Source organism: Saprolegnia diclina (assembly GCF_000281045.1).
Source record: "Saprolegnia diclina VS20 unplaced genomic scaffold supercont1.76, whole genome shotgun sequence".
Classification (NCBI taxonomy): domain Eukaryota; phylum Oomycota; class Saprolegniomycetes; order Saprolegniales; family Saprolegniaceae; genus Saprolegnia; species Saprolegnia diclina.
The window spans coordinates 186,958-200,775 of NW_008246143.1; the positions used below are offsets into that span (position 1 = coordinate 186,958).

At 56.5% G+C, this 13,818-nt stretch overlaps 7 protein-coding genes across 7 annotated transcripts; 3 read left to right on the plus strand and 4 right to left on the minus strand.

Annotated features, from left to right (window-relative positions):
- Positions 1–58: 58 nt before the first annotated feature.
- SDRG_14715 (hypothetical protein) lies at positions 59–2,015 on the minus strand (the record flags this gene model as incomplete). Its single annotated transcript, XM_008620867.1, has 2 exons — positions 59–119; positions 169–2,015. 2 exons carry the CDS (start codon positions 2,013–2,015, stop codon positions 59–61), a joined length of 1,908 nt encoding a protein of 635 aa, XP_008619089.1.
- A 1,076-nt stretch (positions 2,016–3,091) lies between these two features.
- On the plus strand, positions 3,092–4,245 carry SDRG_14716 (hypothetical protein). The gene is made up of 2 exons (XM_008620868.1): positions 3,092–3,334; positions 3,380–4,245. The coding sequence occupies exons 1-2, from the start codon at positions 3,119–3,121 to the stop codon at positions 4,214–4,216; spliced, it is 1,053 nt and encodes a 350-aa protein (XP_008619090.1). The 5' UTR covers positions 3,092–3,118; the 3' UTR covers positions 4,217–4,245.
- A 37-nt stretch (positions 4,246–4,282) lies between these two features.
- SDRG_14717 (hypothetical protein) lies at positions 4,283–7,106 on the minus strand (the record flags this gene model as incomplete). The annotated part of the gene is made up of 12 exons (XM_008620869.1): positions 4,283–4,411; positions 4,461–4,706; positions 4,750–4,884; positions 4,917–5,020; positions 5,073–5,440; positions 5,487–5,630; positions 5,679–5,928; positions 5,978–6,081; positions 6,123–6,282; positions 6,332–6,854; positions 6,903–7,007; positions 7,053–7,106. 12 exons carry the CDS (start codon positions 7,104–7,106, stop codon positions 4,283–4,285), a joined length of 2,322 nt encoding a protein of 773 aa, XP_008619091.1.
- A 271-nt stretch (positions 7,107–7,377) lies between these two features.
- SDRG_14718 (hypothetical protein) lies at positions 7,378–10,387 on the plus strand. Its single transcript, XM_008620870.1, has 13 exons — positions 7,378–7,463; positions 7,516–7,578; positions 7,622–8,186; positions 8,228–8,393; positions 8,441–8,547; positions 8,597–8,846; positions 8,888–9,022; positions 9,070–9,238; positions 9,283–9,475; positions 9,526–9,639; positions 9,680–9,795; positions 9,838–10,083; positions 10,128–10,387. The coding sequence occupies exons 1-13, from the start codon at positions 7,413–7,415 to the stop codon at positions 10,272–10,274; spliced, it is 2,322 nt and encodes a 773-aa protein (XP_008619092.1). The 5' UTR covers positions 7,378–7,412; the 3' UTR covers positions 10,275–10,387.
- On the minus strand, positions 10,325–11,541 carry SDRG_14719 (hypothetical protein; the record flags this gene model as incomplete). Its single annotated transcript, XM_008620871.1, has 9 exons — positions 10,325–10,393; positions 10,438–10,544; positions 10,589–10,665; positions 10,711–10,793; positions 10,840–10,879; positions 10,926–10,984; positions 11,029–11,192; positions 11,236–11,393; positions 11,435–11,541. 9 exons carry the CDS (start codon positions 11,539–11,541, stop codon positions 10,325–10,327), a joined length of 864 nt encoding a protein of 287 aa, XP_008619093.1.
- A 327-nt stretch (positions 11,542–11,868) lies between these two features.
- SDRG_14720 (hypothetical protein) lies at positions 11,869–12,625 on the plus strand. Its single transcript, XM_008620872.1, has 3 exons — positions 11,869–12,166; positions 12,217–12,314; positions 12,360–12,625. Exons 1-3 carry the CDS (start codon positions 11,905–11,907, stop codon positions 12,531–12,533), a joined length of 534 nt encoding a protein of 177 aa, XP_008619094.1. The 5' UTR covers positions 11,869–11,904; the 3' UTR covers positions 12,534–12,625.
- A 629-nt stretch (positions 12,626–13,254) lies between these two features.
- SDRG_14721 (hypothetical protein) lies at positions 13,255–13,776 on the minus strand (the record flags this gene model as incomplete). Its single annotated transcript, XM_008620873.1, has 1 exon — positions 13,255–13,776. The coding sequence occupies one exon, from the start codon at positions 13,774–13,776 to the stop codon at positions 13,315–13,317; it is 462 nt and encodes a 153-aa protein (XP_008619095.1). The 3' UTR covers positions 13,255–13,314.
- Between the last annotated feature and the right edge of the window lie 42 nt (positions 13,777–13,818).

Consider the following 13,818-nt stretch of genomic DNA (forward strand, 5'->3'; position numbering starts at 1 on the left):
GTCACAAGCATAATCTCGCCAGACGCGAGCGCAGCAGTTGCATCTGTCAATGTTGCGTTCACCGGCAATTCGTTGAGCACAACGCCAGCGGTGAAGTCACGCCAAGCTCCCGCGGCTTGCTGCTCGAGCTTCGTGAGGAAAACCGAGCCGCTGGCAGTCTGGAGCGACACGATTGACGAAGTGCGGTACGGCTGCGGCTTGGCGTGGGGCCCGGGCGCGTTGAGGCACGAGGTCACGAGCTCGTAGCTGTCGGTCGAAGTATCCACCGGCGACGCTGCAACGCGGAAGCCAGCGTGCTGGAAAAAGTGCGGACGGAAATGGTACCGCGCAAACTTGGAGCCACCGTTGTCGCCACTGCTCATGTACGAGCCGCCCATGATTACGTGGTGCTCGCCGTCAAAGCACGGCACGGTGAAGTCGTCGTAGACCGGGTGGATCTCGAAGCCCGGAAGCGGGCTCATGCGGTCCTCGCACCACTCCCACGCGTTGCCAAAGACGTCTCGAAAGCCGTTGCTGTTCGCGGGGTGTGCATCGACGGGTGTAAAGCTTGCAAACGCCACGTTCGTGTTGCGGCCCAACGCGGAAGCCATAGTCGCAGCTGCCGGCAGCTTCAAGATCGCGTCGCTCTGGTCGTTGGCCCGCTCGTGCTCCTCGCGCATGAGGTGGTGCATCGGCTCCGTGAGCACGTGGTACACTTCGTCGGACGCCTCGTCTTTGGCTTGCTTCCACTTGCAGTATGCGTGCGCTTCATGGAGGTTGACTTGGGCCGGCCAGTTCCATTGCATCGGAATTTCGTCGAAAATGGCTCGGAGCATGTACTCGTGACTGCCTTGCGGACCGTCTGGGCGCCAAAAGGCGGGCCATTTCGTGTTGCGGTATGAGCGCCACGCCCACCCCGTTGTCGTCCAGTACGAGGGATTGAGATACCCGGAGTCCTTGACAAACTGCCAGAACTCGCCGTTCGACACGAGCTGCGACGATGCACGGAACGGCCCGACCTCAACGTCCTTGGCGCCGTACTCGTTGTCCCAGCCAAACGACGGGTAACTCGTGTTCTTCCCCAAGTGCACGGCCCCGCCGGCAACGGTAACCATCGAGTTGGACGGGAAGTCGGTGCCTTCGACTGGTACCTTGGATCGGACGCGGCTGGCGCTGTCGTGATACGCCGGGAAGAGCGCCGGCTTCTCAAAGTTATCAACGTTGTGCTCTTGCATGAGCATCGACGACGTCTCGAGATGGATACGGTCATGCTCCATTGCCATAAAAAGCGCCCAAGTCTGCGACGCCGGCGTAATCGGTGCGTGGCCATCCTCGAGCTCTGGGTGCGACAGCACAATCGATTTGATGAGGCCGTACACCTGGCGCCGATACGCTTGCATATCGTGGAGGCACGGCCATTCCTTCTCATTCTTGGACATATCGTCCCAGCGCATCTCATCAACGCCGACCTCGAATAGGTCCTCGAAGCCCGGGTTCACAGGACCCTGGAGCAGGCCGGCGAGGCGGCACTTGTTGACGTAGAAGCAGGTCGGGTGCCCGTAATAAAAGGCCATCGGGTGACGTAGGCCGTGCGGGGGCGGGACGACAAAAGCCTCTTCGTTCTGGAAGCTCGAGAAGAGCATGTCCGTGAGTGCCCACGTGTTGTCCAAGTAGTCGAGAACGTCCTGGCGCGTGCACGTGGCGAGGTTCGTCATGGCGACTGAATGCAGTCGCCCGTCGTCGAGGAGGCCGGGGAACGCAGGGTCGTTGAATGGCGTGCGCGGCGTTGTCGTGTACCAGTCGACCTCGGGCTGGATTCCGGATGCAGCCTCGATCGTGATCGCCACCTCGTCATTCGTGTTCTGGCGCGCCCGCACATGGACGTGCTGAGCACGGTCACGGCGAGGCAACTCCTTCGGGGCTTTCTGGTGATGACCGAGTGGCCCCGTAGGAGTCGACACCGCAGAGAGCGCACGGGCAAAATGGCGCTTGTTGGAGGTCACAAAGCGGCGCGGGAAGGACGTGATCGGCAACATACTTTAGCTGAGTTGGTCGTTCGCAGAGGTAATGGGAAATGACCATGGCCGGGGTCCAAGCGTGGGCTCGAAATAGAACAAGCAGCAGCGCCAACGTCCTTCCTCGGACGTCGTTGGACGACAGCGGAAAGTGCACTCAATCATGCACCATACGTTATTGCTATCAAGAGCATCTCAGGTCCATCCACTGTAACACCCGCATTGGAATATTAAATTGCGAAAAATCGACGAAGAGACGTCCACACTCGGGGTTCCTGAACGACAACCCGCGCGCCGTCTCGATGTTCGATTGAGGTGTGATGGACACAGCAACAACAACAACAGTGTGCTGCCGCCCCAAGGGCTAAATAACGTTTGATTTTGCAAGCCGCTGCATGTTGAGTACTAGTACGCTGTACGGTATTGGCATCTGACGTGGCACGCTGTCGCTTGGGTAAAAGATACTACGCAAGCCACACGCAAGTGCAGTGGGTGCAGACGGTCGCCACAACCTTGATTCCGCCCACCGCATCTGCACCTGGTTCTAAGATGCGATTGAAGTTCAAACTGATGCGATGAGGTTCGAGCGAGCAACAAACGATTGTTCGCCTCAAAGTCGCACGCTCAGCTCGTGCGCTCAAGGCCAATTTCTGCACTTGATCACATTTGACCCATCCATTCAAATGGGACTCGCTGACGACACCATACACAGTAGCGCAAGTCGCGCTGGTCTTCTTCGGACCTCATATGCTTCAAAATGCTGCAATCCAGGGGGTGCACATCACGACGACATGGGGCTGCGATCACGAGTGCCAACGTTATGAGACCGTTGCTACCAGGAGTGCGCAAGTGAAGTCGAATGGCTTCGCATGTTTGGTTCGACCGACGCGACGACGTCCACCGTCGTCGGGACAAACGTGCGAAAGATATGTCACCTGCCCACGGGCGAGCTTTCCCAACGGATAGCGGGTTCAAATCCAGCTGCGCGCATGCAAATTCAATTGGCCGACCTCTGTGAACAAAACAGAAAAACCTGTAGGAAATATCTCAATAGACTCATTCCAACAACAACGGGCGAGCTTTCCCAAATTTTTCACGTTTTACACCTTTCACACACACCAGTGATGACAAACAGCAACGAAGAGCTCGACGAGGGGCTCGCGCGGCTCTTTGGGCCAGCGCGGCGCAAGAGGAAGCGGGGGCGCGAGATATCGGAAGCGGAGGCGGTCGCGATGATCAAGAAGAGCGTCCGAGACGCGCCCAACCAAGCGCTAGCAGTGCGGCGCGCCCTCGCGTCCATTCTTGCAGCGCTGCAGAGCGTTGCGCCGCCAATGCATCACGTCTCTCCCTCGATCAGCGCTGCGCATGCTCAAGTTGAACCATAGGTCATTGCCGTTCTCTCGAGCCTCTTTTCCCGCTCCAAAGTGTTTCGCGACGAATTCGTTCGAGCGATGTACCCCATCTTCTCCCTCTGGGCGTCCAAGCGACTGTACTCGGTGGAGCTCCTCGAGCTGCTAGAGCACTGGGATGCGCAGTATCGATCAACATACCCCCAGCTTCATGCAGCGATCGAGGCAATACCGCCCAAGTTCAAAGGTCTTCTACACGACCACCGAGCAAAGGCACGCGCAGCGACTGAGGACGCTGCAGCGACGACCCGCATGACTGAGATTCAGTACACGCACGTATGCTCCGAATTGGGAGATGCGGAAACAGCCATCGGTCTTGTATTGCAAGAGATGGAAGCGGGCCTTGCCATACTCGTGCCAACGGTCGAAGACAAGTTTGAGGCGCTCCTGCCGACGCTACCACCCGTGACCGAGGTCCTTCACAGCGACGACAACGATGACGAAGAGTGGGAAGACGTTGTGCCGTCATCCGTTGTTGCGCACACCTCTGCGGCGCACTTGACGCTCGCGGACGTTATTGCTCAGTGCGGTCTCGGTAGCGCCGCGTACTCGCTTACAATTACGGTGCCTGCCCTACACGCACCAGCGCCGTCACTCGAGCACGTACAGACTGCCGTCAAAGAGGGCGCCCTCCATCTTCGCAAAAGGTATTTACCACTGCTTCGGCAATGGGAGACAACAGTCAACGCACATGCGTTCTCGTCGCCTGACGTTCGTCGACGTCTTCAGAAACTCCACGACAACGTTCGATCGACCCTCCTCAAGTGGGACGAGCTTCGTGAAATGATCTCTCTGAATACAAACTCGGTCTAGTTTTACTGATGTGCAATTATAAAGTCGTACGTAGTATGGTACACAGAGGCTTGCGAGTGGTACCCACTAGCGCACTGATTTCGGCTTTCCCTGGGATTGGTACAGTCGGTGGCGAAAGTACGCGAGCTCGAGATCTCCAATGAGCTGCCGGATCGCGTACTGCTCGTCCATGAGCACCCACGAGCCCACGAGTGCCTATGATGCATGAAGGTCAAAAGGCACTTCGGCCAAGGCTCGAACAAACCAGAAATCCGGACGAGTCGAGAAAGTCGGGCACGTCCTGGGTGCGAAGCGATTCCATCACCTCTTGGACTGCGTCTGTGAAGTACGTCTTGTCCGCCTGGTTCAAGTTGGACACGATCGCGTCATGGAGGTGTTCGGGCAGCTGGATAGGGTGCCGCGACGTGTTGACATTGATGTACTTGTCGATGATCTTTTTCGCACTCCGCAGCACAATTTGGTACGATGGCAGACGCCGAAATTCCTCGACCTAAAGTATACACTTTAGCTATAAAGTATCGGAGCCGACGCACCTCTTCGTAGAAGATGAGGTTTTCGACGCAGTGCTGCGAGCGAAGAAACTTCTTGAAGTTGCCGACATACTGCGGGTTGGCCAAAATCACCTCCAAGTGAGGCATCTCCAGCATGCCTGCGACGTGTTGTGTTGACTGAAAGCTGATGCAAACATACCTTTGGTCACAGCGGCAGCGATCTCCGATCCCAACTGAGGGTCGGTCGTGCCAAGCTTGAGCTCCGCAAACGTCGAGGACTTGAAGTATCGTAGCAACGAGTCGCGCAGAAGCCCTAGGACAGCAGACTCGGGAATGATTTTCCATAATTTTGTAGCAGTGTCTACCCTGCTTGACGTGAGCGACCACAGGCTTGAACATGTCGATGGTTGGGGACGAGAGCTTCGCAACAATGTCTTGACGCAGCTTGGTGCTCATGTCGACTTGAAGCTTGGCCGACTCGGCAACGTACTTTTTGTAGAGCTTCTTGGCCGTGTGGTGCATAAATTCAATGCCTGGTAGCGTGTTGAACTCGTCCACTTCATCGATAAACGCGACACAATGGTCCTTGGCGCGCTTGCCCAGGAATGCCTTGAACGCTCGGTGTGCAATCTTGTCGTGAAGCAGCATAACGACCGGGTCGACCTGGACCGAGCTCGCCTTTCCGACGTTTGCAAGCGCCGAAACTGGGATAGCCATCGCCCGATTGTATAGTCTACGCATGTTCGCACTCAGTCGCAGAACAGCGAAATTCTGCGGACTCTGTCGGGTCAGTCTTATCGAGCTGCGCCATGAGCACGCGCATTTGTTCCTCTGTGATGGCTGGGTGGTAAGGATCCCAGTGCTGGGGCCCCGACGTTGACGTCGATTGCTGCTGCGTGTAGGCTAGGTACTCTGGCGAGTGACTACGGTACATCCATGAATCAAAGTTGACGGCAACTCACTTTGCGAACCTGAAGGGACCCCAAAGTTCCAGGCGCATGTACTCGACGACCATGTACTGTGCGTCATGGTACATAATGGGGTCAAACGTGCCCTCGCTCTTGGCCGTCATCTCTTCGTGCATCGCCGTAGATAAGTTGATGAATCGCTTGGCACCTTCCTTGATGTACGTGTCGTAGATTTTGCGCGCACGCGCTTGGATGTACGACTGGTTGGGTAGGCGCTTGCATTCCTCGACCTCGCAGTAAAACACGAGGTTCTCTGCAACCAGAGTCATAAAATAGCACAAACCCAGACACGATTTCTGTACCCGCAGTGCGCGATTCGATGCAGTAGGTCTTGAAGAAGCGCAGCTTGGTCTCGTCGCTCAAGACGGCTTCAAAACTGTAGCTTGAGTCGACGTCCAGCGGAAGCCTACCCCCGTGGTCACTTGAATCCTCTGTCACGTTACGTACGCGTCGGGCTGCCCAACGCACGAGCGCGCCGAAGGGTGGCGGTCACCCTCTTGCTCGCAAAGCGACACCATATTCTGGAAAAGTGCGTGCTTGCGGAATCGTGGAAACACGTCCTTCTCCAGGTCCCGCTTGCATAGCGCTTGCGCCTCATTGAACGTTCCTAAGTACTTCTCAGCATCCAGTATAACTCACAAAATAGGGCAACGTACCTGCCGACTGGATACCGCCCGGTGCCTCGTACAATGCACGCAAGTCCGCGAGCATCTGTGTCGGGACACAAATTGGGGTCGCCGCAGACGGACTGACAAATTTTTCGTAGATTTTCTTGAGCATGCGGTCTGTGTACTGGGCACTCGGTAGCGACCGGTAGTTTTGAACGTCAGCCCAAAAGTGGAGGCGATCCACAGCCAGCGGAATGTCCTTGGCAAAGGCGACGAGGAGCTTGAACGTGGCGGGGTCCACAAGCACGTCGATCGTAAAGGCCATCGAGAGCTCTTCCACAAGCTCGCGCGTGATTGTCGGTCGACGGTACTTGGTGTGGTCTTGCTTGAGCGTCGTTGGAATGGTCTTCATGCTTTGGCTCACTTGACGAACGTGTTCTTGCTGGGTCGCAGACGTCACATCGACGTAGCTTAGGGACGAGAGTTTGCCCAGCGACGGGTTGCTTGGGCTTGCCTGCAAACTCGGGTCGTCCGACATCTGGACAACCTTGTCGCTCGCTTCGTCAAGGGTCTAGACACGCCTGTTAGCCAACAAAATCACTGTTGAGGTCTGAACTACCCGGGCCGAATCGGGTAGCTCATCATTTAGGAGCTGAATACGCGCTTGGATCTTGGCAAACACCTCTTCGTCCGGCAGTTGCTGATCGGCGCCAGCTGCTGTTTCCTACACCACCATCGTCGTCGCTATTGCAGGAAATCTCACGCGTACCTCGCGGACGATGGCAAGGACGTCGTCCTGTCCAACCGACGCACCTGCTCCCATTCGACTTCAAAACTGGCGCCCACGGTTGCCACCTAAAAATACCCTGTCTCCGGTTTCTTTCGTACGTGGCGCCTCGGCACCCACGTCAACAACAAAGCAGCTTCTACTAGCGTCGTTGACGCCACTACGCCATTTTCCCGCGCATTTTTTCCCTTGAATTCCAACTCAAATTTACCTTTGGATCGGCTGGCTTGAGCGACCGATGCCCACGTCCACCCAGACGTCCACCGGTCGTTGCCACCAAGGATGAGTTTCATCTATAAATAGCCTCGCCAACGCCCGCACGGCGTCCATGTCCTTTCTGTCATGGGGGGCAGCGCGTCTGTGGGCCGCAACCTCCAATCGTTCGAGGATGAGGTGCGCTGCTGCGACCGCCGCCAGTGACGCTAACGCGACGGTTGCGTCATAGCATGTGCGCAACGAGAAGGAGACATCGACCAAGATCAAACCGCGCCTTATCGCGATGGAAAAGGTACCCTCGATAAGAACGATCATCAAGTGCTACTCATGTGTAGGAAGCTGTGTACCGCATCAAGCCGGGCGCGGACGCCGTTGTCGACGAGAGTGCGCCACCTCCGGAAGATGTAGCCTCGAAAAAAGACTTTTACGCGCCGCTAACTCCATCGATCTTTGGCAACGCGTCCCGCTCTCCTCGTCTGCGCTCGCTGAGCTACGAAAAGCTGCCACAGTCGGCCACCGAAGTTCGGAAAAGTGCTGCTGCAGGCACGGTGCCGATCCACACTGTTGACCACACAAAGTACCTAAGGGGCTCGCTGCACGCTAATCTCGCCAACGACATGACAATGGCGTTCACGATGGACGTGCTTTTTGACCCCGTGACGATCAAGCTCATGGTCGCTTACTGCCACAGTATTCCGTTCGCGTCCGACCGGCTGCTTTTCTGGGCCGACGTCCAGCACCTGCGGTCCCTTCCCAGTGCTCAGTACACGGATCGCATGCTCCAGAAGATCTACCACAAGTTTGTGAGCGCCGCGGCTCCGACGCCAATCTGTGTACCCACCAACGTCCTTCGCGAGATCCAAAAGACGTGCGAGTCAACAGCTGGCATCCAGTCCGCGGGTGCGTTCTATTGAATTGGATGGCGCCTAACCACAGCACAGGCGTCTTTGCCGAGGCGCAAGCGCTTTGCCTCCGCGATCTCAAGAAGGACGTGTTTCCTCGGTTCCGAAAGCACAAACTCTTCCACTCCATGCAATCGGCGTGTGAGACGCAGGCGTCGGAGAAGAAGCCTCGCTCGCGCTTTGCTTTACTCCGCGAGAAGCCTTCGTGCGACGCTTGAGCGCCACGCGTTGGTCTGATGACGGCGTTTGTAGACTGCCAATGTTCCAGTACGACAGCAACTACAGCTTCGAGGCTGTCATGGCCGACAAGTGGAAGTTGCGTTACTTCAAGAGCTATTGCATCGAAAACATGTCATCCGGTGCGTCGCGTCACCCGCCATTGCATTCGACTTACAACGTGCAAATTAGAAAACCTCCTCTTCTTCCTCGAAGTCGACGAGTGCAAACGCCTCCCCAACCAGTCCTTCGTTCAGGCCACGGCGCGCAAGATCTATGACACGTACCTCAAGCCTGGTGCGAAGCGGTATCTGAATCTCTCCATACGCCTGCACAATGAGTTTGCCATTCCGGACGACGCGTCTTTTGAGCCCTCGGTGTTCTTCGACGCACAATACCTCGTGCTCGAGTACATTCGCGTCGAGCTCTGGCCGCGCTTCAGGTACCGACAAATCCTATTGCAAAGTCTCATGCTCTCGTTAGCGTCTCGGAGCCGTACATTAAATACTGCCAAACCGAGGCCGTGTCGCCTCAACCGTGGGACGAGTACCACCCCGAAATCTCGGCTGAGCAAATGGAGACGCTTATGGCCGAGCTGGATGCAATGAGTCCATCCGTGTACGTTTCTGAGTTCGAGTGTATCCGAGTTTGATAAAAAAATTCAGGCTTATCCAACGAGCGCTGTCTGTCCCTGTCGAAGCCATCGCCAACGCACCAAAGCCTCTGGCGCCAAACACACTCATGCTCCTCCTCCACGACAAGCTCGGACACCGAGCCTTCAAGCAGTTTTTGTCCGTAAAGGGAAACGCCCACTACGTTGCATTCATCGACGAGGTGACTCGAGTCGCAGCGCGTCGCGAATTCACAAATTTCTGCAGGTCGACGAGTACGAAGGTCTACCCGGCATTGAATTTATGCAGCACACGGCAAAAAAACTGTACAAAAAGTACCTGAGCGAGTCCTCCAAGCTCCAAGTCGATACCAGCACCAAGATGCGCCAAGAGATCGAGACCAAGCTCTCGTCGCCAACCATCGACATGTTTAAAGCAGTTGTCGCCCGCGTAAAGCAGGGTCCCCTAACCAGCTTTGTTTATCTGCTTGCAAACAATTTCGCTCCGTAGGGCTGCTACGAGACGCCTTGCGCCGGTACCTCAAGTCGCCGATATACCTCGAGCTCAACCTCCAAGATTATAACCCAGAGTTGGCAAAGGAGCTCGACGAGGCTGTAGCACGAGGTAGCGATTCGATTGTGGATGGCGTGAAACTGGGTGCTAGGAAAGCTGGAAATCCCGCATCTGGAGATCTTCCTATCGGACGCCGCTTTCCTCGCCAACTTCAAGAGCTATTGCAAGAGCCAGCACTGTGTCGAGAACCTCCTTTTCTGGGAAGAAGTACGACGCAGCATCCCTTCGTTTCGAGCTCAGTTTCGCTAGGTCGAGGAATTCCGAAGGCTGCCGTCCAACCAAATTGTGCTGCGCTGCGCCAAAAAGATTGTCGAAAAGTACATCAACATCGAGACGTCCAAAACGCCGCTGGACCTCCCCGAGCACATGCATGAGTTCCTCACCGACAACCTCGAGCACGTCGACCGCGCCTACTTCCACGACGCCGTGGCCGAGGTCATGGACACTCTCCGCTCCATTGAGCTCCCAGATTTTCTCGACTCGCCTCTCTTCATGGTACGCAGTTCGTATCTATGCGACACGAATGGACTCTGTCGTAGGTGCTCGTTGGGTCGTGGGTCACGATGGACCAAGCGTACGCGGTGCATCACCTCCACAACGACCTTGAATCAGCGTACTTTCGGCACCGGTTCCACTACATTTGCGAGGCCAAGAAGGAGAAAAACCGGGATGATGCGCTCGGGTAGTGTTGTGATTACGTTGTTATAAACCGAAGTATTTTCGCCGACATGCGCAACTACGCCTGGTGGCGACTGTCCTCGTCGTCGTCGACACCAACCCACGACTCGAAAGCCATGAGAAATTCCTAGCGTAGTGTCAATCGTGGTAGGGTCGACATAAAACCCGTACTTTGAACGTGATGCTACCGTCGTGGTCCCAATCCATTTCGTTGAAGCGCTTTTGCGAGATGAAGGCGTTGGCGGGGCACGTACCGCTGCTCTTGGTCGTCGAGCCCACTGACCTCGTCGTGAGCGACCGTGTATCGAGCAGGGGAACGTACGTTTGCGCACCTTGGACATCTTCTTCGTCGGCGAGTGCTCGTGCATGGACTCGGTCAGCCGACGCAGCATCTCCTCTCTATTTCGAAATGAGCGAGGCGGAAGACAGAACAACCTCGTGTACTTTTCAATGAGCCCGTCGCCGTCCATGTCAAACCAGAGAAAGACGTCGACCGCCAGCTGGAAGGCCTGTCGGAGCTTATTGCCCTAAGTCCCATTCAACCACGCTCGAAGCGGCATGTGGCGAGCCCACCTCGCCAAAGAGCAGTGTTTTCGGCTCTGCTTTCCCAGCCCTAGACGAGCCTCTTGTTGATGTTCATTGCGTGTCATGGGGCGTACAGCGGGGCGTAAAAGATGCTGAGCTGCGGCGTCTCTGTCGTCTCGAGCGCGGGTATCCGCTACGGGCTTCATTATTGTCATCGCTGAAGGAGCATGCACGTACGTGCAGGACAAAGCCCATGGCGAGGCAGACGAGGAACTCTTTGAACGAGAGCTGGCCGTTCTCGGCCATGTCGGCCTCGCTGAACGCTTCGTCGATCTCGGCTTTGGTAAAGTTGCCGCCGAGCCGATTAAGCGCGCTCTCCATGTCGTCAAACACGATGAAGCCTACGAGGAGTGTCGCTTCGGACGGCGCCAATGCAAGACGGACCTTTTTGCTGCTTGTCGAATTCGCGGAACGTGACGCGGACGCTGTCAAAGGCCTCCTTCAGCGCCGGACCCTTGAGCAAGATCTTGGTAAACGGATCGTGCTTGTCGCCGCCGTCGTGGTCCTTGCGCGCCTTGAGCTCTCGGAGCGCTTCCATGAGTCTACGCGCCGATGAGTCAGTAGCCGCAGCAGCTGATGATACTTGGAGTCGAGCGTCGACGACGCGCGGTGGGGCTGAACGACGATCTCATGCGCGCTCTCGCCTGGCTGCGCCAGCGTCCGGCGCCCGCTCGACCGACTGTTGCCCATGCTCTTGTCCGAACCGTCGTCGCAATATCGCGGTATCTTTCCATTGTGCCAAAAAAGGGTATCTTGCGAAACAAAATCGAGCCATGGGTTATTATTGACCCGTGATCGAGCCTTGAGGTCGACAGGGGCTCGTTTGATCAGACGCTACACCAGCACATAATTTTGCGTGTGCATCTTTGGGTATACAGCTCAAAACATTTCGGACCAAAGTCTCGCCCCTCCCTCCTCGTTTAGTACCAAGCAGTCATAGATCTCTCTTACATGGGCCAGTGCATACCCTTTTCTGGCATTTTTCAATATATTTGACCCTGTTTTGGCATTAGACAGAGACTAGCTGCCGAGAACGGCCAATTAGTTGGGACGATGGAGGCCAAGAAAGCGGCTGCCAAGAAGCCCGCCGGGGACGCGCAGCGTGGGAAGAAGCGTCGCGCCGGCGACGTCGGCGACAAGACGAAGACGAATGATGGGCATGGGCTCGGTGGAGCACAAGGCGCTGAGAAGGTCGCACGCGCCGGTGGGACACGGGCGTCGCCCTTGCGCCGCCTCAACTCGGGCACGCGCGAGGCTATGACACCGCCGCCATCGGCCATCAAGCCATTCATTCGAGGGGAGATGGCCGACAGCAGTACGTGTTTCCGATGGCGTCGCCATCGATCTTATGCCATTTCTGTGTAGTCAAGCACATGATGTATGGATTTGGTGATGCATGGGAGCCAGACAGCGACACAGTTGAGCTCATGGAAGAGATTACGATTGAGTACATCCGCTCAATGGTACAGAGCCGCTTGTGTTGGCATGTATCATCCTGCCCTGCGTAGACAAAGAAGGCGCTGGACCTCTCTATCGCGAAAGGCAAGCTCGATGCCGACTGCCTCATCTTCCTCGTTCGTAAGCACCCGGAGAAGCTCGAGCGCGTTAAGGAGCTACTTGCGGCCAACGAACTGCTCAAGAACGTCCTCAACAGCGGCTTCGACCCACTTGAAGAAAAATAATTTGAATGTGAGGGCGCGAAACATGCTAAAAAGTCTGGCAAACTGGACGCTGAAGGGATCGCTCCAAGGAACCACCTGCTGTGCACCCGAGAGGGGGCATCCAGCGCACTTTCGGCCGTTGTCGCTGACGCACGCAGTTGGTGCCTCCGTTATAGCGCACCGAGAAGGTACCATCGAACGCGGCATCGTGGGTCGTCGTGACATGCAGCTGCGGATCCACTGTGAGCGTGTATTGATAAGTCGGTGTCGCGCAGTCGGCGCAGGATTGCAGGACTGGCCATCGGTCCAGAGCACCGTCAACACGGACCCCGCAACCATCTGCATCGACGTGCATCAACGTTTCGATCGTTGGCGACGCGACATATTGCATTGCAGGTCCTATCTGCTCTGGGAGCGGTCTCGCGCCAAGTGGAAGTCACTGCCCAAAGAAGGGTGACGTGGCTGTCATGGACTGCATCCCAGAGCTCCGAAGCTACACACCCAGTGGCAAGTGCGTCGCCATCGCCGACACGACGTGTGAACGAATGCCGTCGGGAACGTTTGCATGCACTTAGTTGTTTGAAGGACAACAAGGCAGGTCTCCATTCCAAGAAACAGGCAACTGGACCCCAACTAGTACCAACAAATATATCCTGAGTGAGCAACTCGAAACATTCTTGCATCCGATACTTTCGGCCACTCTCGTTGCATTGTTGGGCCACCTTCCTAGTGTCAAGTACAATAGGACTTTGCCACAAGCATACATGACTATATTTTGCACATACTTGTCACACAACAAGGTTTACATGTACACGGCAGCCGCCGTGGCCGCCATGACGATGGCCGAAAGCCCAACCGAGACGGCCGAGCTTGGCGCTGGTGTCGGGGCATTGGTCTTGGTCTTGGTAGCCGTTGGTGCCGGCGTAGCGATCGTTGCGTTGGGCTCCGCGGTACCCGAGCCGGCACCAGTCGCCACTGGCGCCGTAGTCTTTTCGCTGGGCGCGGCCGTCGTTGTGTCAGGCTTTGTCGTGGTGTCACCGGCCGAAGTTGGTGCTGGCGTCTTAGTGGGGCCATCCGAAGGCTTGGGAGCATCCGTCGGCTTCGTCGGGTCCGTCGGCTTGGGCGCGTCCGTCGGCTTGTCCGTCGGCGAGTAGAACGCAGTCCAGCCCTTGATGGCCTGGTCGAAGGAAAGCTTGGCCGCGACATCCGACGTCGTGGGGCCCGTCTTCTGCGTCAGCGTGCACGGCGGCGCAATCGTGGCCATGTGCTTGGTGACGGTCGCGAAGAAGTTCTTGCAGTTGTCCGA

Bases quoted from the DNA above. Each gene is read 5' to 3' on its own strand.
- SDRG_14716 (XM_008620868.1), top strand. From the start codon at position 3,119: ATGACAAACAGCAACGAAGAGCTCGACGAGGGGCTCGCGCGGCTCTTT. The intron at 3,335-3,379 runs GTCTCTCCCTCG...GTTGAACCATAG, and splicing joins TTGCGCCGCCAATGCATCAC to GTCATTGCCGTTCTCTCGAG.
- SDRG_14718 (XM_008620870.1), top strand. From the start codon at position 7,413: ATGGGGGGCAGCGCGTCTGTGGGCCGCAACCTCCAATCGTTCGAGGAT. The intron at 9,239-9,282 runs GTGACTCGAGTC...AAATTTCTGCAG, and splicing joins ACGTTGCATTCATCGACGAG to GTCGACGAGTACGAAGGTCT. The intron at 9,476-9,525 runs GTCCCCTAACCA...TTCGCTCCGTAG, and splicing joins TGTCGCCCGCGTAAAGCAGG to GGCTGCTACGAGACGCCTTG.
- SDRG_14720 (XM_008620872.1), top strand. From the start codon at position 11,905: ATGGAGGCCAAGAAAGCGGCTGCCAAGAAGCCCGCCGGGGACGCGCAG. The intron at 12,167-12,216 runs GTACGTGTTTCC...ATTTCTGTGTAG, and splicing joins AGGGGAGATGGCCGACAGCA to TCAAGCACATGATGTATGGA. The intron at 12,315-12,359 runs GTACAGAGCCGC...TGCCCTGCGTAG, and splicing joins TTGAGTACATCCGCTCAATG to ACAAAGAAGGCGCTGGACCT.